Source organism: Ammodytes marinus (genome assembly GCF_949987685.1).
Source record: "Ammodytes marinus genome assembly, chromosome: 13".
Classification (NCBI taxonomy): domain Eukaryota; kingdom Metazoa; phylum Chordata; class Actinopteri; order Uranoscopiformes; family Ammodytidae; genus Ammodytes; species Ammodytes marinus.
Window position 1 is genome coordinate 16,620,076 of NC_137217.1, and position 22,553 is coordinate 16,642,628.

General features: G+C 40.6%; 2 protein-coding genes across 2 annotated transcripts; both read left to right on the plus strand.

Moving 5' to 3' along the window:
* The first annotated feature begins 327 nt into the window (after positions 1-327).
* LOC307259608 (uncharacterized protein) lies at positions 328-17,959 on the plus strand. The gene is made up of 19 exons (XM_080039549.1): positions 328-485; positions 613-683; positions 779-834; positions 1,313-1,475; positions 1,792-1,918; positions 2,090-2,293; positions 2,381-2,462; positions 4,540-4,668; positions 4,826-4,983; positions 10,274-10,616; positions 14,479-14,600; positions 14,725-14,795; positions 14,879-14,934; positions 15,456-15,624; positions 15,929-16,055; positions 16,232-16,435; positions 16,523-16,604; positions 17,272-17,400; positions 17,576-17,959. The coding sequence occupies exons 1-19, from the start codon at positions 409-411 to the stop codon at positions 17,735-17,737; spliced, it is 2,532 nt and encodes an 843-aa protein (XP_079895675.1). The 5' UTR covers positions 328-408; the 3' UTR covers positions 17,738-17,959.
* Positions 17,960-18,643: 684 nt separating this feature from the next.
* On the plus strand, positions 18,644-22,541 carry LOC307259999 (serum paraoxonase/arylesterase 2-like; the record flags this gene model as incomplete). The annotated part of the gene is made up of 9 exons (XM_080040099.1): positions 18,644-18,726; positions 18,950-19,017; positions 19,769-19,824; positions 20,040-20,205; positions 21,216-21,339; positions 21,425-21,625; positions 21,761-21,842; positions 22,138-22,266; positions 22,362-22,541. 9 exons carry the CDS (start codon positions 18,644-18,646, stop codon positions 22,521-22,523), a joined length of 1,071 nt encoding a protein of 356 aa, XP_079896225.1. The 3' UTR covers positions 22,524-22,541.
* Between the last annotated feature and the right edge of the window lie 12 nt (positions 22,542-22,553).

A 22,553-nucleotide genomic window follows, 5' to 3' on the forward strand; every position in this document is an offset into this window, starting at 1 on the left:
CTCACAATTAAAACTAGCATTATTGCAATTAAGCTACGGATGTAGTACCTTAACCATTCGGAATCACGCTGCATTCAGGTACTTCTCATATGTTGGAAACGCCAACTAGTTGCATATCGTGTTTCAGGTTGAATGATGAGTTCATTTCAACATGTCATGTGTAAATAATTGTATTTATTAAAGCGAGTGTTTGTTTATTGAAGGTGGAAATGTGACAATGGACTGCAAAAAGGCAACGTTAATCACTCACACAACGAAAAGAACAAGTTGAGTGCAGATACGTTTATATTTGTCCGTCAGTCCTGAATGCAGCATAGTGGCGCCTGATGTGGCGTATCTCGGCTTCAGTAGGCTATAGTCCCACAGTGTTAAGCTGTTTATTTAATTGATCTATTGTGCTTTTTCAAAATGGGAAAGCTAGTTTGCATCGCGATTGCAATAGCTGCATTAGCTGCGCTGATCGGACAGAGGATTGTCAACCTAAGGTAAGACGGAAAGCAAGTTGCAACTACTGCGCTAATGTCGAAAGTAGCTATCGATAAGGCGATCACACATTCTGGGTTAACTTAACTGTCCGAATGTAGCCTAACTTCTTGTTGAACACTTTTGCAGGACGGCATGCCTGGCTACAAGGGAAGTGGTCCAGAATCACCTTCCAAACTGTGTTTTATTAAAACATTTGGGTGAGTAGCCTAACGACAGCGGGAAATGCAGCAACAAAACAAACACAAAATTCACATGAGCATTAACGTGACCCTTGCAACTATCGTCCTTTCAGACTCTGGCTCAGAGGATATAACGATCATGGCAAATGGGCGTGCCTTTATCAGCACTGTGAGTATTTTGAGTGGAAGGGCAGCCACATCGGAAGTCATAGCTAGACAAATAACTCAGAAACTTTTTCCTGTCAATAACCTATGGTGCCAGACTTGACCCGTGCAAAGATCAATGATTCATTCAGGAGCTTTAATTTGTAAGACCAACATTTTTATTATAATAAAAATGTTTCCTGACTGTCCCTGCTTGAGGGTGATTTGTTATTCTTACTAAAAGTCAAGTAAATTGTAGGCCTATATAGCCCAGTAGGCCTACCACAAATATCTATTTGACTCAGGTGGCTTTTCCAAAATGTAATCGCAAAACACCCTCTGTCGTTAGACCCTCAACCCAGAAAAGGAACAATATCCCCTCAGAAATCCTTTGAAAGAGTAAAAAATATGGAAGAAACCATAACGTAATAGGAGTAAAGTATGGTTTCATAATTTATTGTGCCATGTTTATTTGATATAGTCTGTATGTTTATGTCTCAAAGGGTCTGAAGTTTCCCGGAATGCCAATCTCAGAAGGGACAGGAAAGATGTATTCTCTCGATATGAATGATCCTCGGATGAAACCCGTGGAGCTGCGCATGCCAAGAAGCTTTGATCTGGAATCATTCAACCCTCATGGCATCAGTGTATACGTCGATCCAAGTGGTAAATTCACTCATCACATGATAACAAGGCAGACACTCAGAATTTAGCAGTTCAGCTCATTGTATAACCACTGGAAAAAAACAGTTGATTAAACTGTGTATGTGCAGAGAGTATGTGGACAAACCTGTTGAGATGATCACAATGGGTTCCCCCATGCATGCGCTTTGGGAGTGGCTGAGATTGTTGCACTATCTTGGATGTGTTTGTATAAAAAATATGGTAGCTTGGATGATTCCCTCACACACAGAAACACACACAATTTTCAGTTTGGTTGATCGTATTTATTTCTTACAATGCCCTCCTTGTTTTTCATCAGATGACACAATATATCTGTTTGTTGTCAATCATCCTCAACATACAAGCCAAGTAGAGCTGTTCAAGTTTATGGAAGACGACCTTTCACTGATGCACCTGAAAACCATCAAACATGAACTTCTCTACAGGTAGGGTATTTTGACAAAATTGAACTCGTAGCTACACTACCTTGAAATGCACTTGAGATTTACTAAATGGGGAGTTGAATCTGCAACTATATTTGCAGAACTATCCCATGTTGTTATGCCATAAATAAACATGCGTATTAGAATTAACAACTAACTGACTTATCTTTCCAGTGTAAACGATATCGTGGCTGTGGGAGTGGACGCCTTCTATGCGACCAATGATCACTATTTCTCCAATGCAATCATTAAATCTATGTTGGAGCCTCTTTTGGGTCAGCCTTGGACTAATGTTGTGTACTTCAGTCCTGAGGACGTCAAAGTGGTCTCTGATGGATATTACTCTGCAAATGGTATTAATATCTCGCCAGACAAACGGTAAGACCGCCATGCAGGGCTATGCATAAGGGAAACATGCTTGAAATATCTGAGATCACTGATTTTAATGTTCTTTCTCTGCTTTAGAAATATTTACGTGGCAGATGTATTTGCTCACAATGTGCATGTGCTGGAGCGGAAGAAAGACAATTCATTGGTCACTGTTAAGGTAAATAATTTAAAATGCTTTTGTTATTGTAAAAAAAATATAAAGATTTATCTGTCAAATTTACACATTTCCCATTAATTCAGGATGTTTCCTAGAAACGGGCATTAGCAGAATTTATTCAGGACGAATGGCAGTGAAAATATGATTGTTTTAAAAAAAAGTTGTCTTGTGTCTCACTTTACCCCAGCTGTGGGGTAAACTGAGACATACCAGAGAAATAAAGAGGGAAAACTGATCCACTTACTTTTTCCACTCTGAAACTACCATAACAACACATGTTGTAACAGTTAGAATCCTGACAGCTAGCTTGAAAACCAAATATTCCAAAACTAATGTCAGACTAGTAACAGAATCATGGGGTTTGGTCAATTAAGCAAAATATTTTTTTTAACACTTGAAAGTAACTCTGATATATACATACGTGCCAAACCATGCCCTTGATGGTGACACCTCTTCAACCATCAACCCCCACCTCCGGTCCACATTGTCTTTTGTCTTATTCAAACTAGTCTCCTCACTACCTCAAATATAATGGATTCATTAAAAGAGGGCACAGACACTGTCTCACTTTACCCCACAGCATTTGTCTCACTTTACCCCACTGCCACAATTTGAGAAAAAACTACCTCTCAGAAAATCAGGCTAATCTTCAGTTATCATCATCACATGGTTTCATATTATGTTGGTAGTTCATCAACATGCATGATAGAAGTTTTTCTACCTGAATCAATTTGCTTTGGCACAACAATCAATTAAAGGTCCCATATTATGCTAAATGCACTTTTTAAATGTGTTCCAACATATCCATGCGTCCACGGTGTGCCTAGAGACTGCCAAAATATAAAAAAAATAACAATCTCTCCTTTTCTCACTCTCCCCTTTTCTGAAACCCCCACCCCTCCCCCTCAATATACTCCAGTCAGAATTCTCCCAGTTTCTGACCTCACAAACTGGAAAGCCAGAAGCTTCCACTGTGCAGCCCACACCCCTATTTCTTATTGGTCCACGGCCCTGACAGACAGAGGGCGAGGCATATCTGGCTTCGCTTCCGGACAGGGGGCGGGGGCAGCTCAAAGATTGTATATTTACGAGGGGAGCTGCAGCTCTTTTTAAAAAATAGGCCATTGTGAGATTAGCTGAACATCAGCATAGTACAATAAATTATCTGAAAGTTTTTTTCAGCAAACAATTAAAGAAAAACGTATTAGGGACCACTAAGACCATATAATATGGTGTATAATAGTACCGAAAAGTGTATAATATGGGAGCTTTAAGTTGACAGCAAGACAATTTACTTTTACATGCAAAAAACATATTTTTGTGAAAAAAACATACTACAACATCAACATGAGGCCCTCTCTTTCATGGCCAAGGGGAAATGAGAGGGGCTTGAAAACATATATCACACATGACCAAAAATGTGTTCCATTGCCTAGATACAGGGGGTGTCTCACATTACCCGATGCCTCACATTCCCCCGTTCTCCCCTACACTACAATATTAGCATGTTAAGTATTACGATGATTTAAACATTTCTTAATATGATGACATTAGGGCTATTGAGTGGGTGAAAGTAATGATGTCACAGTTTGGCTAATGTGTGCAAGATCAAATATCAAAAGATTAAACTGATGTTAATTCTCTTTAAACAAAAAACTTCACAACCTCGTGTTTTTATCTTGTTCTAGTTAGCATGACTTTCCCAATCAATGCAGATTTTTAATCCATAGAAAGTGCCCTTTCAAAGAAAATGTCAAGCTTTGTTTTGTTTGTTTTTTTATATTTACCATTTTGATGTTAGTGTGCAATGATAGTGGATAAAGCACGACATCAAACACATTTGGTAAAAGCTATTGCTGTAAACAAAAATGTATTTCTTAACTTGGAGTGTAATTAACATTCATCACTTTTACTTTGATAAACAAATAAGAGTTAGACACAAATAGTTTAGTTCAAGTAAGTGCTCCAAAAATCAATAGACACTGTCAAATTAAGGGAAGTGAGTAGCAAATCCAATCATGCTAGAGTTTTTATTTAAGGTAAGCATTATTCTAACCTTTTCTGTCTGTAACTCCAGTCTGTGGCGGTTGGTTCACTCTGTGACAACATCGAAGTTGAGTCTGAAACTGGTGACCTGTGGTTAGGTTGTCACCCCAATGCCTGGAAACTGTTTATGTTTGACCCAGAGCACCCACCTGGATCAGAGGTTTGTCTGTTAACCTTATCACAATATTACATTGTCTGACAACATTACAAAATCAGATGTCCATTTTTATTACATTTTTTACATCCATATCCTGCTTACCTAAATGCAGAACGCTTGCTCATCTCAATATAATTTCTCATGATTGTGTTTCCTTCAGGTCATCAAAATCCAGGGCATTCATTCTGATCAGCCAGTGGTGACTCAGGTATACACTGACGATGGCCAAGTTATCATGGGCTCCTCTGTAGCGGCTACTTACGGGGGAAAATTGCTTGTTGGCTCTGTGTTCCATAAAGCCATATGCTGTGATTTAAAGTAGGCGATGGCGCAAGTGTTTGAAGTAAGCAGAAGAGATTTATAAATGTTTACAGCAAGAAAATATGATTGTTTTTTCCTGTGAATCGTGAAAAGACATTTTTTTTCTCTGGTAACTTGAAAGTCTGAAAATCCTAATATTGCTGTAATAAAAAATGTCTCATGCATTCAATGTGTAGTATTTAAATGTAAATAAAATGATAAAAACAGTCATGCTGTTACTGTAGGTCTTTCATTTTAAGAAAGTGCAAAAAAAAATGTTAACTTTGGTGTATTGAATGTGAGAGAAAAGGGGTAAAAGACACCAGCAGACACGGGTCAACAGGCAACAGGCCTTAATATGTAGCGCAGGGGTGGCCAACCAGTCAGAGACAAAGAGCCACATTTTTTACTGTGTTACTGCAAAGAGCCACATCGTACACACGGGTACACACAGTGGCGATTCCAGGAAATTTTGACTGGGGGTGGCCAAGGTGGGCCACAGAGTTAGAGTGGGGTGGCCATCGCACCCCTGAATGAATAGCATGTGATATGCTGTACAACCAATTCAAAGATGATTTATAATCCCAAATGCCCAAATCATGTTAGCATCCATTGTAATGTTTGTCAGAAAACTAAACTCCTGAAGGAGGGTCTGGGGGCATCCCCCCCCCCAGAAGATTTTTTTGTGTTTTTAACATGTAATCTAAGCATTCTGGTGCATTCTGGCGAAGATAATAAAGGAAAAAGTCAATATTTATTTCAGCTCAGATGAATAGTAAAATTAGCAAGACAACATAACTTGCTAGCAGCCAGATGCCTAACAACTGCACAGAGGGACGGATGACCACTAGCTTTTGACCAAATATCTTGCTAAAAAAATAAACCTTTATTTATGAAAGTCTGCCCTTGCTAAGAACATGTTACACTCACTAACTACAAACTTTAATTTTTTTATTCAGATTTCAAAAATCTGCTGGGACACGTGCCTATACACATGCATGGGTGGCACGCATATCACAAGCACACTTATGCTGTTTTCAAGACCTTTGCTGACCAGAGACCAGTTCTAGTGGCCACAGTCCTACCATTAATTTAGTAATTGAAAATTGCAAACTGATCTCATATCAGTGGATTGGAGTGTTTGTGTGATGAACTTGGCAACTACCTATCAAAAAAAGTTAAGAAAGAAAAAAAAATACATATCATCTCTGAACTAGGATACATATCAGGAAAACAATGTAATTAAAAAAATTAAATGAAAATAAAAAATAACATTTGAACTGGGGGGGGGGGCACTGGGGTGGCCAGTAAGATTTCAGGGGGGGGCGCGTTTTTATTTTCGCGGGGAGTTTGCACATGCATGCACAAGCATTATTTATTTAAAAAAAAAAAACAGGGGGCCCCACACTAGGACTTGAAACGGGCCCCCAGATCGTTAAGGCCGCCCCTGTGATAATGACAGGACTGGACTCCTACAGTACTAAAGACGACAGGGCAGTCATTTTCAACAATGAACATTGTGTGCACTGCCTCACACACAAACTCTCAGTTCAACCAAGTCCACAAACAAAAATATAACAATTTAAAATAGCGTTTTTCTCTTACTATGCATGTTGCTTTGTGGGACTTACTTTTAGCATGGAGAGAGCTGAAGTGGCGCCGAAGATTTGAAGCCTTGAAATGCGCAAATGACACCTGGCATATAAGGCAGAATGGCCTGCCATAACGTTCAACAAAAAATATGAACTCTCCCACTCTGTTTCGGAGCGAACTTGACACAAATAGTTTACTCACGGAAAACCTCCCTCCAAGCTGAGCGGGCAGTTTTAGGTTGCGTCCGCACCAAACGTTTGCGAACGTTATGTTGCGTCCTCAATTAAACATTTGCGAACAGGCATACACATAGGGCCTACACATTAATAAAATAAAAAATGAAATAATAGACAACATGTAAAACGAACGTAAGAGCCGCATGAAACGTTTGCGAACATGCACACACATAGGCCCACACAAAAAAAAGTATATATAAAAAAATAAAAAATAAATTATAATCACATTATTTGATATGAACTGAAGAGCCGCACGAAGCTGGGCAAAGAGCCGCATGCGGCTCGCGAGCCGCGGGTTGGCCACCCCTGATGTAGCGGAAAGACACCCAATCTGGCAACACCAGGCCCCCAGGAGCAGTGCCTTCTTCCGCAATCCAGCAGTGCTCAGTGGCCAAGCCTGGTATTGCAGCTCTTTTGTCGGGCTGTGAATGGGTCCGTAAAATTCAAACGAGCCCGGAAGCAGATATCCCCTTTCACACCGATACGAGCGGGCAACAGGAATGTGTCTCTGCAAAAATGTTCTGGATATCGATCAAGGGCTCATAATTATCTTTAGACCATGTACTAGTAAAATGAAAGTTTTCTCTTTTCAAGACGCAACCTGAAGCGATTTAATAGCGGTTTTATTTTCAGTCCCTTTAACAAAGAAAAAAGCAATGAAAAAAATATTTTTTTGTATTTTGTTTCCCCTTGGGTCAATAATAAACACAATCAGAAAAAAACATTTGCTTAGACCCCATAGTTTTTTTAAATATTACCCTCTTACAAACGGTTGAGATGGCGATTCATGGTTAAAGTATACCAAAATTCCTAAAAATACCAAAAACAGTAGAAAATTCAAATACTATAACGCCAATTTATAATCAAATTAACAACACAATGGGCCGGTTTCACAGACAGGGCCTAGATTAAGCCAGGAGTAGGCCTTAATGTGGACTAGTTAAACTGAGACGTTTAAGTCACTTTCATGGATATGGCTTAAGTTTGGCTTAGTTAGTCTGAGACTATGGCTGTATCTCGATTCAGGGGTTGCGGTCTACGAAGGCTGCATTTGAAGACCGATTGCGTCATAGCGGCGCGCAAAGGTTGTTCCATTTGCAAGGCTCCTTGCAAGGCTCCTCATATGCAGCCGTGAAATGCAGCCTTCGCCATTTCCGGTGGATTTCGTATCTCCACCGGAAATACGAAATTTCTTCTTCGTTTTTTTTACTGGAGAGGAAGGTGGGCCGTGAGCATGTGTGAGGTTGCAGTTTCTCTTCACTGATGTAACAAATATATCATTATCCTGACTTCCAAAAGCTGCTTGTCTGAGTCTGCGGCTGTATCCCGTTACAGAGACCGCCTCCTTGGTAGGACGCGGTCTCGCGGTCTATGAAGGCTATAGCCTGTGAAGGCCGATTCGAAGGCCGGTTCCAAGGCCAACGAGCGTTGTTAAATGAGACGGTCTCCGCAGGTCTCAGTTTCGCTCTGTTTACGAGCATTTCCGGTTTGCGTAACAAGCCGTTGCCTTGCGTGACGACTCGCCGCTCCTGTGCTGCCTAGCAACCCTGATTGCTGCCAACGGAAACAGCCTTGTCAACGGAGGAAAAAAGAAAAAGAAGTTGTCTACCAGACGAAAAGAAAAAAAAGTACAAGAAAAAAAGAAAGGAAGATAAAAGTTAAGAAGATGGAGCAACACGTTGCTGTTTTGTTGAGCTCTCGATCTACCGATCGATCTTCGTTCCTATCTCACCAATGGCTGAAAGAACTAGATACGAGTTCCCAAAATAGGGTTCTTAAGGAGGTTGGCTGGTTGCTCCCTTATAGGCCTTTCACACCGCCGCAAAATCGGCGCTAGTTCTGGGCTTGTTCGGAGTTAGAGCCAGTGTTTTGGTTTCACACCGCCAGAGAGCCTGCTCCGGGCCGTAAAAACCGGGGGAACTCATACCCCAGGATTGAGCAGGGTTTGATAAGAACTGCTTGCGCGAACGGTTGGGGGAGGGATTATCCTGACCAACCAGAGCAACTCAAACCTCATGCCCGCCATATTTAAAAACACCGCTACTACGAGACGTAAACATAACATAATTACCGAACGTAGCGATCAAATTGACCGGCGAGAATACGCTGTATGGGTCCTGTTTGCTTAAGAAAGCAAAGCGAGAGCCAACAAGTGTAAAAATAAGACGTATTCGCCGCTGTTGTTGTGCTTAAAGCTAGCGGTAGCTTTAGCGTTAGCCACAAGAGCAGCGGCGTCGGGTGACGTACACACACGTTTACAGTGACGTCATCACGTTGCTCTCTTGCCGGCTCCATGGCTGTCTCCGGTCGATGTGAAACCAACCGGTTCATAACTGGGATAAGGCTGTAACCAGTTTTGAACTGACCCCAACACCAGCCTGGAACTGACTCTTGGTTCATTTTGGTGTGAAAGGCCTATTAGAGATAGGGTGAGAAGCTCTGTCATCCTGAGAGATTTGGAGTAGAGACACTGTTCCTTTGCGAAGAAAGTACGAGATGGTTGGGGCATCTGGTAAGGGTGTCCCCTGGGCGCCTCCCTACGGAGATGTTCCAGGCACCACCAAGACCCAGGACTAGGTGGAGAGATTATATCTCTAAGCTTGCCTGTGAACACCTCAGGATCCCCAAGTTAGAGCTGGTTAATGTGGTTAAGGAAAGGGAAGTTTGAGGTCTGATGGAACCATTGGCCCACCGACCCAACCTTGGATAAGTGGATGGGCAATGTATAGATGGCTGAACTTCAGAAAGTGACAAAACTACGTAAATAAGAAATTAATTTAGCATATTTATGATGAAATAGCAATTCATGTTTCATATTTACAGCAATGAATGATCAGAAGTATTGATTTGTATTGGACATATTTAATTATAATGACCTTAGATGCACTTTGCTACATTAACCATAAAGTGCTAAATCAACCGTTTAGTTGAGGTAGTTTTTAAACAATTATTAAACATTTATTTAAGTTGTTTGTGGTATCAATTTACATAATTCTGTTCATTAGGGCGTCTGACAGTATGAGTTGTCGAAAAAATATACTTACCTTTCAAAATTTCACCCAAAAACTGTCAAAATGTTTGGAGTGATTTTCCGGTTTACGATTTTCATGTTTTAGGGGGGACCTAAGAGGCATACCATTTAAAGACACAGTGACATCTAGGGATTTTTTTTAGGATAACATATGTTAGCCGAATGGTAGAGATGGACCAATCAGGTTGAGTTAAATTTAGCACCCCTCTCAATAAAATATAGTGACTCAAAATGTGCTCTACCAAACGGTTGAGCAGGCAGTTAAAGGGTTAAGAGGATGGAAGCGTCCCCAGCAGCCACCTAGAGTCCCAACGCCTGACTACTGAGCCAGCTGCATCAGACCATGTGAGAGGGTAACAAGACTCGCCAGCTCATCCCCTTCCACCGCATCCTCCAAAGCAGAGCTCACCTGAAGATCTGAGACAGGATAACTTTAGCTCCCACAAAGAGTACATCTATCGGGCCCCAAACCAACCATCCCAGACTTCAGCAAAGTGGACCCACATGGATTTGCGAGGTTGAAGACCTTTGAGAACCTCCTTCCCCCGGATGCTACTGAGAGGTTCAAATATCAGATCCTAGTAGACCACCTCAAGTTCGAAGACATACTGATACTCCTCATTGCAGACTCATATACCAACTCCGCTCAGCCATACACAGACACCATGGCCTCTTTAACAGAGCACTATGGGCAACCCCACCAGCTTGCGCTAAGGTGCATTGCTGACCTGATGGAGGCCCCCGACGTTCGGAGCCATGACACCACTGCCTTCAAAAGATTCGCCCTCAGGGTGAGAGCCTGTTGTTGAGAGTTGTTGGTGTTTTGAAGTTGTTAGATGCTATAATTCTTTAATTGGACTTTTGTAGATATTCTACAGTTACTGTCTCAGGTTGCATGCACCCAATGCTGAGTATCACAGGGTCAATAGTTTGCAAATGTTATGTTACTTTCACTTCTATATGTGTATGTATGTGTTCATGTTTTTTTATGAAGTCTCTTACACATGATTTTGATTACATTTGTACGTTTGTAACTTACTTTTTATGTTGGGAAGAGTCATCACCTACAAAAACAACTTCAAAAATAAACAATTTAAACAGGGTTTTGTAGGCGCGGTATGTTATTGAGTATACCGTCTCTTGACTGGTGGCATTGGCATTATATGAGGCAGTGCAGCATACGAATCCGTGTACCTTCCGTTCAATCCATATCCGTTTGGAAATCAAAACACGAAAAACGAAAAGTGACCTGTTTTTTTGATAATCATCCTCTCATCTACATCATATATTATACTAAAACACGTTTTTATCCATTTTCAATCACAATTTATGACCAGGATATCAAATATGAGAATAATGGCTTAAATGTCGATTTTGAAAAATACATGTTTCAATTTAGTGAAAGAAGTGCGTGCGCACGCGTGTGCGTGTGTGTGCGCGCGCCCAGAGGCGAACTTAACCATTGCGCAAAGGTAGGCAATTGCCTTGGGTCTCATAATCATCTGATAAATGTTTGTTTTACTCTTCATTCATTTATCACCGATTACGTGCGGACGTCAGCATCGCACTGGGAACTGAAGGACACATCCTACATTATTGATAATGTTATTGATACTCGTGATCAGCTGAGGCATAAGCCCCAGTGCAGACAGCTGCATATGAAAGCATTTTTATTGGTTAGGTCCACGAGTGAAAATTGCGTCTGAGGCGATCGTCGTCTCTGTCTCTCTTTTTTCCCTGTCTCTTCACTTGTCGAGTCAAAGTGGGCAATCACCCAGTTTAAGGGAGCGCGCGCGTCTGTGTGTGTGTGTGTGTGTGTGTGTGTGTGTGTGTGTGTGTGTGTGTGTCGAGGAAAGAAGAAACTTGTCTAGGCTATATTTTGTCCACGTTTAGGCTATAGGCTATCTGAATTGAGCTTTTTGTAAAATAAGGCTCTTAATGGCAGCCAGCCAAAATGTGTTTCCCCTCTCAATAAAGATTAAACATTTGGTGGTTTGTCTCGTTTCGATCTGGATCAACAGCTGTATGTCTGTCGCTGTTTAGATCATGCCTCGTTTCCTCTGAGCAGCACAGTTCGGTTCGGCAGGGTTACCCTACTAGATCTGCCATGCGTTTCCACTACCGACAAGAGGCTTTAGCCTACTTAAAAGACGGAGATAGCCACGGTCAGAAAACAGTCTATGGCTGTGTCTTGATTCAGGGGTTGCACCCTACGTAGGCTGCATTTGAAGACCGATTGCGTCATAGCGGCGCGCAAAGGCTGTCCCGTTTGCAAGGCTCCTTGCAAGGCTCCTCATATGCGGCCGAGAAATGCAGCCTTCGTTTCACGGTTTTGAAGGCTGCATCAGATGTATCCTTCGTGGCCCAACATATCCCAAGATTCATTGCGTTTTTTTCAGAGATGGCATAAAATAAAATAAAAAATAACAAAACAGCAACGTGTTGCTCCATCTTCTTAACTTTTATCTTCCTTTCTTTTTTTCTTGTACTTTTTTTTCTTTTCGTCTGGTAGGCAACTTCTTTTTCTTTTTTCCTCCGTTGACAGGGCTGTCTCCGTTGGCAGCAATCAGGGTTGCTAGGCAGCACAGGAGCGGCGAGTCGTCACGCAAGGTAACGGCTTGTTACGTAAACCAGAAATGCTCGTAAACGGAGACCTGCGGAGACCGTCCCGTTTAACAAGGCTCGTTGGCCTTAAAACCGGCCTTAAAACCGGCCTTCATAGGCTATAGCCTTCATAGACCGCGAGACTGCGTTCAGGGGTTGCAGCCTTGGTAGGACGCAGTCTCGCGGTCTATGAAGGCTATAGCCTATGAAGGCCGATTTTAAGGCCGGTTTTAAGGCCAACGAGCCTTGTTAAATGAGACGGTCTCCGCAGGTCTCGGTTTACGAGCATTTCCGGTTTACGTAACAAGCCGTTACCTTGCGTGACAACTCGCCGCTCCTCTGCTGCCTAGCAACCCTGATTGCTGCCAACGGAGACAGCCCTGTCAACGGAGGAAAAAAGAAAAAGAAGTTGCCTACCAGACGAAAAGAAAAAAAAGTACAAGAAAAAAAGAAAGGAAGATAAAAGTTAAGAAGATGGAGCAACACGTTGCTGTTTTGTTATTTTTTATTTTATTTTATGCCATCTCTGAAAAAAACGCAATGAATCTTGGGATATGTTGGGCCACGAAGGATACATCTGATGCAGCCTTCAAAACCGTGAAACGAAGGCTGCATTTCTCGGCCTCATATGAGGAGCCTTGCAAGGAGCCTTGCAAATGGGACAGCCTTTGCGCGCCGCTATGACGCAATCGGTCTTCAAATGCAGCCTACGTAGGCTGCAACCCCTGAATCAAGACACAGCCTATGGGTCAGAGCCATCACGGCGATGGCCGCGCATAGCTCGTGGCATTGTGGCAGCGGGACACAGTTTAAACCGCTGACTAATATAAATTATTATTTGGAACTTCAAAAATGAAAATGCACATTTCTTACATTTTCTGTTTGTCTCCTTTCCCATTTTCGTATGTAAAGGGCGACATGGAAAATAAAAAATAAGAAATGGCAATCAATTCATGTTTTACAGGCATATTTTGAATAAAACAGTCCGTTTTTAATTTTTTTAAATGAAACAAATAATTAAAAAATTAAATCAAACAGTTTTTTTCGTTTTTCGTGTTTTGATTTCCAAACGGATATGGATTGAACGGAAGGTACACGGATTCATACCTTACCTTGAAACCACGTGCAATGCATGTATCCCTAATCAAATTCTACAAGTGTTTAAGAATTGAGTTACAGAGGCATCAGATGTATTGGTACTGCAATGGAAAGACAGCTGAATGTGTGGTTAAGAGCAGTGAACTGAATTCGGAGCACCATTTCCAGTCACCACCACTGGCCAAAATGTACACCACAGAACATTACACTCCAAATAATTACACTGAAGTGGAAAGTGAATCTGCCTGACTCCCAAGCATTGCCTCTGTTTTTTAAAAGAATGCCCAAGATCCCGACTGTTCTCCAAATGTTTGAATTGACTCCTGCCATTACATGTGCAATCAGGCCTGTGATCAAGAGGTCAGTTATGGCCATGTCCACTCCAAACATCTATTGTAACATCCCATATTGTTATTATTATGGCCCATAACCATATGGCACAACTCGACAGGCCATTTACATTCACGTGAATTAAACCTGCATTAAATACCAAAATGATACAATAAACTTTTCTAAAAACTTTCATCTCAGTAGGCTATCTATTGCAAACTAAGTTCGGAAGTGTTATGCTCACAATTGAAACTGTGGCATAACCTTTCGGAATCACGCTCCATTCAGGTACTTCTCATATGTTGAAAACGCCAAATATTTGTCTATCATCTTTCAGGTTGAATGAGGTAATTTCATGTCATTTGTAAGCCATTTTATTAATTAAATCGAGTGTTTGTTTATGGACATGTGATGTGACAATGGACTGAATGCAAAATGGCAACGTTAATCACTCAGACCCTGTTTCCACCTGGCATTAACATCTGACTTTTTGAATCTGGTTACAAGTGGACAGCTCTCAGTCGAGAAGAAACGGTTGAGTGCAGATAAGTTTACATTTGTCCGCTAGTCCTGAAAGCAGCATAGTCGCGCCTGATGTGGCGTATCTCATGGCTCCAGTAGTCCCACAGTGTTAAGTTGTGTGTTCATCTATTGTGCTTTTTCAAAATGGGAAAGCTGGTTTTCATCGCGATTGCAATAGCTGCATTAGCTGCGCTGATCGGAGAGAGGATTGTCAACCTAAGGTAAGACGGAAAGCAACTGCGTTAATGTGGAAAGTAGGCTACTATTGATAAGGCGATCTTATGAAAAACAAATGTTTGGCCACCCGCCCGAATGTAGCCTAACTTCGTGTTGAAAACTTTGCAGGACGGCATGCCTGGCTACAAGGGAAGTGGTGCAGAATCACCTGCAAAACTGTGCTCTATTAAAACATTTGGGTGAGTAGCCTAACGACAGCGGGAAAAGTAAAAACATTACATGAACATCAAAGTGATCCTTGTTGCAACTATCGTCCTTTCAGACTCTGGCTCAGAGGATATCACGATCCTGGCAAATGGGCGTGCCTTTATCAGCACTGTAAGTAGCCTATTTTGAGTGGAAGGGCAGCCTTCGGAACGAAGTCATGGAAGACTATCACTGAAACTTTTTCCTGTCATTAAAACACCAGATGGTGCCAGACTCGACCCGTACAAAGTTAATTATTTGATTCAGGAGCTTTCATTTGTAAGACCAAAATTGTTATTATAAATAAATAAATACATTTTCCTATTCACGGTCCCTGCTCGAGGGTGATTTTTTTTTAAATTCTTACTAAAAGTAAAGTAAATTGTATCAGCACAGTAGGCCTACCACACATAGCTAATTTGCCTCAGGGGGGTGGGGGGCTTTCCAAAATGTAGGCTACATCATAAAACACCCTCTGTCCTTAGACCCTCAACCCAGGAAAGGAACAACCCCCCCAGAAATCCTTTTGAGAGAGTAAAAATAATTGAAGAAACCATAACAGAATAGGAGTAAAGTATGGTTTCAGAATTTATATTGCAATGTTTATTTGATATAGTCTGTATGTTTATGTAATGCATGTTAATGTCTCAAAGGGTCTGAAGTATCCCGGAATGCCATTCTCGGAAGAGACGGTCACGGCAAAGATTTATTCCCTCGATATGAATGATCCTCGGATGAAACCCGTGGAGCTGCGCATGCCAAGAAGCTTTGATCTGGAATCATTCAACCCTCATGGCATCAGTGTATACGTCGATCCAAGTGGTAAATTCACTTATCACAAGATAACAAGGCAGACACTCAAGTTTTGAATTCAGCAGTTCAGCTCATTGTATAACCAGTGGGAAAAACGGTTGACAAAACTGTGTGTATGTCCAGAGAGTAGGCCTATGTGGACAAACCTGTTCCCCCATGCATGCGCTTTGGGAGTGGCTGAGATTGTTGCACTATCTTGTATGTGTTTGTATAAAAATATGGTAGCTTTGATGATTTCCTCACACACAGAAACACACAATTTCCGGTTGGGTTTCCCATATTAATTTTTTTACAATGGCCTCTTTCTCATCAGATGACACAATATATCTGTTTGTTGTCAGTCACCCTCAACATACAAGCCAGATAGAGCTATTCAAGTTTATGGAGGACGACCTTTCACTGATGCATCTGAAAACCATCAAACATGAACTTCTCTACAGGTAGGGTATTTTGACAAAATTGAACTCGTACCTACAGTACCTTCAAATGTGCTTGAGATTTAATAAATGGGGTGATGAAGTGAGTTTGCATTAATATTTGCAGAACTTTCCCATGTTGTTATGACATAAATAAACATGCATATTAGAATTAACAACAAACTGACTTATCTTTCCAGTGTAAACGATATCGTGGCTGTGGGAGTGGACGCCTTCTATGCGACCAATGATCACTATTTCTCCAATGCAATCCTTAAATCTATGTTGGAGCCTCTTTTGGGTCAGCCTTGGACTAATGTTGTGTACTTCAGTCCTGAGGTCGTCAAAGTGGTCTCTGATGGATATTACTTTGCAAATGGCATTAATATCTCGCCAGACAAACGGTAAGACCGCCATGCAGGGCTACGCATAAGGGAAACATGCTTGAAATATCTGAGATCACTGATTTTAATGTTCTTTCTCTGCTTTAGACATATTTACGTGGCAGATTTATTTGCTCACAATGTGCATGTGCTGGAGCGAAAGGAAGACAATTCATTGGTCACTGTTAAGGTAAATAATTCGAAATGCTTTTATCGTAATAAAATATATATACACTACAATATCAGCATGTTAAGCATTACGATGATTTCAACATGTCTTAATCTGATGACATTAGGGCTATTGAGTGGGGGAAAGGAATGATGTCAGAGTTTGGCTAATGTTTGCACGATCACATATCAAAAAATCAAACTGATGTTAATACTCTTTAAACATAAAACCTCAGTACCTCGTGTTTTTAGCTGGCTCTTGTTAGCATGACTTTCCCAATCAATGCAGATTGTTAATCCACAGAAAGTACCCTTTCAAAGGAAATGTCAAGCTTTGCTTGAGTGTTTCCTGTTTTTTTTTATATTTACCATACTTTTAATTTTAGATAGTTTTGATGTTAGTGTGCAATGATAGTGGAAAATGTACGACATCAAATACTTTTGGTAAAAGCTATTGCTGTAAACTTACATGTATTTCTTAACTTGGAGTGTAATTAACATTCAACACTTTTACTTTGAAACACAAATAAGAGTGGACAAAAATAGTAAAGTTCAATTAATGTGATTTTCAATTGCTCCAAAAATCAATAGACACTGTTGAGTTAAGGGAAGTGAGTAGCAAATCAAGTCATGCTAAAGTTGTCATTTAAGATAAGCATTATTCTAACCTTTTCTGTCTGTAACTCCAGTCTGTGGCGGTTGGTTCACTCTGTGACAACATCGAAGTTGAGCCTGAAACTGGTGACCTGTGGTTAGGCTGTCACCCCAATGCCTGGAAACTGTTAATGTTTGACCCAGAGCACCCACCTGGATCAGAGGTTTGTCTGTTAACCTTATCACAATATTAAATTGTCTGACAACATTACAAAATCAGACTAAATATAAAGTCCATTTTGAGTTTTTTGTTCTTATTTTTGCATCCATATCCTGCATATCTAAATGCAGAACACTTGCTCATCTCAATATCATTTCTCATGATTGTGTTTCCTTCAGGTCATGAAAATCCAGGGCATTCATTCTGATCAGCCAGTGGTGACTCAGGTATACACTGACGATGGCCAAGTTCTCATGGGCTCCTCTGTAGCGGCTACCTATGGGGGAAAATTGCTTGTTGGCACTGTGTTCCATAAAGCCATATGCTGTGATTTGAAGTAGTCGTTGGCGCCTTTAACATTTTTTTAAGTAAGCAGAAGAGATTTGAAAAAAAATTTACAACAAGAAAATATGATTGTTTTTCCGTGTATTGTTAAAATAATTTTCTTTTTCTCTGGTAACTTGAAAATCTGAAAATCCTAATATTGCTCATTTGACTTGTAATACAAATGTCTCATGCATTCATTGTGCAGTGTTTAAATGCAAATAAAACAATAGAAACAGTCATGCTGTTACTGTCAGTCTTTCAGTTTGGGAAAGTGCGCAAAAAAGGGTGAAGGTGTTCCCAGAAAGATGAGTGTAAACAAAACTCATAATAAATGTGGGTGGTTCAAAGGATGCTTGAAAAACATATTTTCAAATTATGTCGATGTAACTGTCATGCATGACTGAAGTTGCACAAGTCGTGTCTTGTTTTCTCACCCTCAAGCAACTCTGGTATGTCTACCCTACTCCCCATTTCTTTCATCCTTTTCCCTCTCTACTCTGTATAAACAATACAGTATTCATTTTTTGACATGACTTGTTAGAATAGTTACAACCAAGGAATAATAATAATGGATAGGATTTATATAGCGCTTTATTCCCTTAGGACTCAAAGCGCTTACAGGGTTCCAGGTTCCATTCATTCACACACAGTCATACCGGCGGTGGTAAACTACGATAGTAGCCACAGCTGCCCTGGGGCAGGAAGATGATCTATATCTGTTGCTGGGTGAATTTCCTCTTGAAATAGTTATAACGCCAGTTCGTAATAAACCATCAAGGTTTCGAAAGGTAATCTTGGATCATACGTTGTAGACGATGTCCATGCATACCACCCACTTTGGCTCCCTCTTTGGTTCAGGTTTGTCAGTGCACTCTGAAAGTGTTCCTATGTGACCTTAGGCCTTGTTTGGACTACTAAACATGGCTGTCATGAAGAAAGCACTGGTTGCTGCTGGTGTTGTGGCTTTGGCAGCTTTCATGGTACACAGAGTTCTCAGACTGAAGTAAGTAACTATTACTTCAAAGGGTGTGTTGGACAATGTATGTCTCAGTGTTTACTATTGTTGTTTACTTAATATGCCACACCAAGTAAAAACAAAATCGGGCAAGGTTATTCAGGAAAGGGATAATTCACAAGTAATCATTACACAAGCTTTTATATTTTCCTTCTGTTGATCCCAGAATTGTGCCTGCTGCTGTATAATATTATGTATGCTTTCTCTACAGGGAAATAACCCTTGCTTCCAGAGAACTCCCTGTGAAGCACCTCAAGTGTCACTATTTACAGAACATTGGTATGAAATTATGAATTTGTGTTCACGCCATCTTAGGTTTGCGATTCACATTTAAAAAAATATCCATGTGCCATTTGAAGATGTTTCTAGACTTGGAGCATTAAAATAGGCTATACAATGGGATCATACATGGAGAGTTCGAAGTTCAGTTTACTGTCAGTAGGGCTGTGTCTGAAATCACGCACTTCTGTACTTACACTTACTTTTTTGAGTGCACTTTGCGCAAAACCGGAGAGTGTGCCAAAATGAAGTGCACTGTAAGTTCCTCTGTCGTGCACTCAAAACGGTCTAAAACTTGAGTGTGGAGCGATGGACACTTTCCACACTCAACGGCCGCCATCTTGCCTACGTAACGGAGAGGACGGGACATTCTAATCAAAATAGAGGAGCTTGAAGCAACCGTGGAGACGGACGCGCTCCACAAAAGTTAAATTATATATTGTTTTAGTTTTTCCGCGACTAATGTGCCTGTTTTGGCTATCGGTAACGCAAGCAGAAAAAAATACCACCGAAGAAGAACCGTCAAAATGCAAAGTCATTTCCGGTAGGTGCGCGACGGCAGTTTGGACAGTGCTCTGTAGAAATGAGAGCACTGCGTCTATAAGTAAGTGTACTGTAGGGATAATAAAGTGCACTCAATGTAAGTGCACTTACGTAAGTGCGCGATTTCAGACACAGCCTAGGTCAACTGTCTCCAGTTGTAAAATTAAAGAATTGACGAGTATAACATTTTCTTTTGTTTTTTTTACAGACTATGGGGCAGAGGACATCACAATACTAAAAGATGGACTGGCCTTTCTAAGCACAGTATGTCATATGTCAAATGTTAGCATTGTTGCATGAATTGTATCCACTGCGCCAATGAAGATTCCTTCAAATATCCTGTACATTATGTTTCATTATGGATCAACAGTTTTAAATTAGTTGTGATAACCAATTAGTTGACATAATTCAGGAAGCATAATTTGTGTATCATGTGAGATCTGCCCCAATACATCTGACATGCACTGTTTCCCACTCAGGGGTTGAAGTATCTTAACCTGCCTTCATTCTCTGATGACCCTGGAAAAATGTACGTTTTGGATCTACTGCACCCAATGCCAACTCCGGTAGAGCTGCAAATCAAGGGTGAGCTGGACCTCAGCTCTTTTAACCCTCATGGCATTAGTGTTTACATTGATGAAGCAGGTAAGATGCAAATCAGGTACAACATTAAAGGTTCAGTAAGCAAAATGGTACTTTTAGCTAACTTCCTGTCAGTAACTGAAGTTAGCAGTCCCCTCCCTCGTTCCTACGTCACCACATTAATGCACTGCAGTCTTCAATCAGCGAGTTATTTATCATCATCTCAGATCCGTAAGTGCGATAAAACATCATAAAAACCATCAAAACAGACATTGGGAAGGATTTTTAACTGCTCCGCGATTGTCGACACATAAACATTTACCCATCTGTCGCTCTGCGAGTGCACCGGCAGTGAGACATGCCGGTTTGTAGTTTTCTCTCAGTTGTGGGATCCCAGGACACTTTATTTGCCGAATACATGCAAAGCGGGTGACTAAGAGATCAGAATTATGAAACGTGCACACTATATAAGTGATCACTGTATGAAAATAGAGCTATTTAACACAAATATGTAAACACAAGATATATGGCTTACTTAACCTTTAACACGTTACTGTAAATGATCACACTGAATGGATTGTATAAGAGGCAGCCCTTTAAAAACATTTAGTTTAATTCATTCAAAAGCCAAAGTAGGACCTGTGGACTCTATTTGAATTTATCTGAAGAAAGAATGATACTTTATTCTACAGAGAGGGACATTATGTAATAGATTTGAAAACCGGAAAGACAAGTGTGAGTCCGAATGCTGCAAAAATGGCTAAGCAAGACATTAAACAGACACAACATTACGGAACAAGTATAGAGTTCAAATATGTCTTTGAAACAGATTACGGTATGCAGTCTACTGTTGTTGTTAGGATGAATACTGTTCTAATTGTGTATAAAATATAATGGACTGAAAGTGAGTCTGTTTCTTGCTTTGTTCTTTGAAGATCAGTAAAGGGGAAATATTTCAGAATACAGAATAAGCAAGTTAGTCCAGAGAGAAATGTGCATGATTCTTATGTTCTGTATGTGATAAAGCCGGAGAACAGAGACGATACAGAACACACATGGCTGTTTGTTTGCAGATGACTCTGTGTACCTGTTTGTTGTCAACCACCCTCAGATGAAAAGCCAAGTAGAGATCTTTAAATATGTTCCGGAGAAAACACTTTTGCACCTAAAAACCATCACCCACCCCCTACTCCACAGGTATTTATTGTAGCCTATGATAAGCCACTCATAGACTTACACAAAATGCACATGATTATTTAATCTTAATCATCATGTCTTTCAGCCTAAATGACATTGTTGCAGTCGGAGTAGAGAGCTTCTATGCAACAAATATACACTACTTTAACAATGAAGCCCTTAATTTAATGGCTACCCTTCTGGGTCTGCCCTGGGCTCAAGTGGTGTACTACAGTCCTGAGGAAGTAAGAGCAGCACCTGGTGGCTTTATGTCCGCAAACGGCATCAACATATCGCCTGACAAACGGTTTGTCTCAATCATTTCAGCAGTCACTGCATGTGCATTTAAAAAAAAAAATGTAAACCAATTTATTTTGACAACAACATGTTTCCCCTGAAATGCTCAAAATAACCTAACAGCAATGCGTCTTTTTCTTTCTAGGTATATTTATGTTTCAGACATCATAGACCATGAGATAGACGTTTTTGAGAGAAAAGAAGGGGAACAATTAGTGTATCTGAAGGTAATACAGTGCTTTTGTTTATTTCCTACTCTCAGCCGAAAAAAATAAAGGAATATTTCCATATGGGAAACAGTCTTATACTAGTGTCCTTGCTGAAAGATAGTTGAGAAGTTTGATATCATGATTATATATTATTACAAAAATACTATTAGGCTACTACCATTATACACTATTATGGACTGAGCTGAACTGCTGCCGTAGAAAGGAAAAGTGTTTTTTTTACAATCAATAGTAATAGAAAACAACATTCATATTTGCTTCAGCCTCATTTACTGAACAAAATGTTTCCAACTAGTCTGTTGGGGTTGGCACACTCTGTGATAACATTGAGGTGGACCACAGGACAGGTGACATATGGCTTGGATGTCATCCAAACGCCATGAAGTTGTCCAAGTTTGATCCTGAAGATCCTCCTGGCTCAGAGGTAAGTGGTTTGGGTTTTTCTTTTTTGGGAAATTAGCCTATATAAACATTGTTATTTACATTTTCTGGGTAATTTTTCATTGATATCTCCTCCAGATCATCCGGATCAAGGACATTCACTCAGAGCGGCCAGTGGTGAGCCAGGAGTACATCGATGATGGCCGCGTGATCATGGCCTCCACTGTAGCAGCTATCTACGAGGGAAAGTTGCTAATTGGTTCCGCTTTCCACAAAGCCTTGTGCTGTGATTTAAAATAATCTATGTATATTCTCACTCCATGGCCACTG

Coding starts and splice junctions, on each gene's coding strand:
- LOC307259608 (XM_080039549.1), top strand. CDS start 409: ATGGGAAAGCTAGTTTGCATCGCGATTGCAATAGCTGCATTAGCTGCG. Junction 1,919..2,089: donor AAACATGAACTTCTCTACAG/GTAGGGTATTTT, acceptor TTATCTTTCCAG/TGTAAACGATATCGTGGCTG. Junction 17,401..17,575: donor AGCACCCACCTGGATCAGAG/GTTTGTCTGTTA, acceptor TGTTTCCTTCAG/GTCATGAAAATCCAGGGCAT.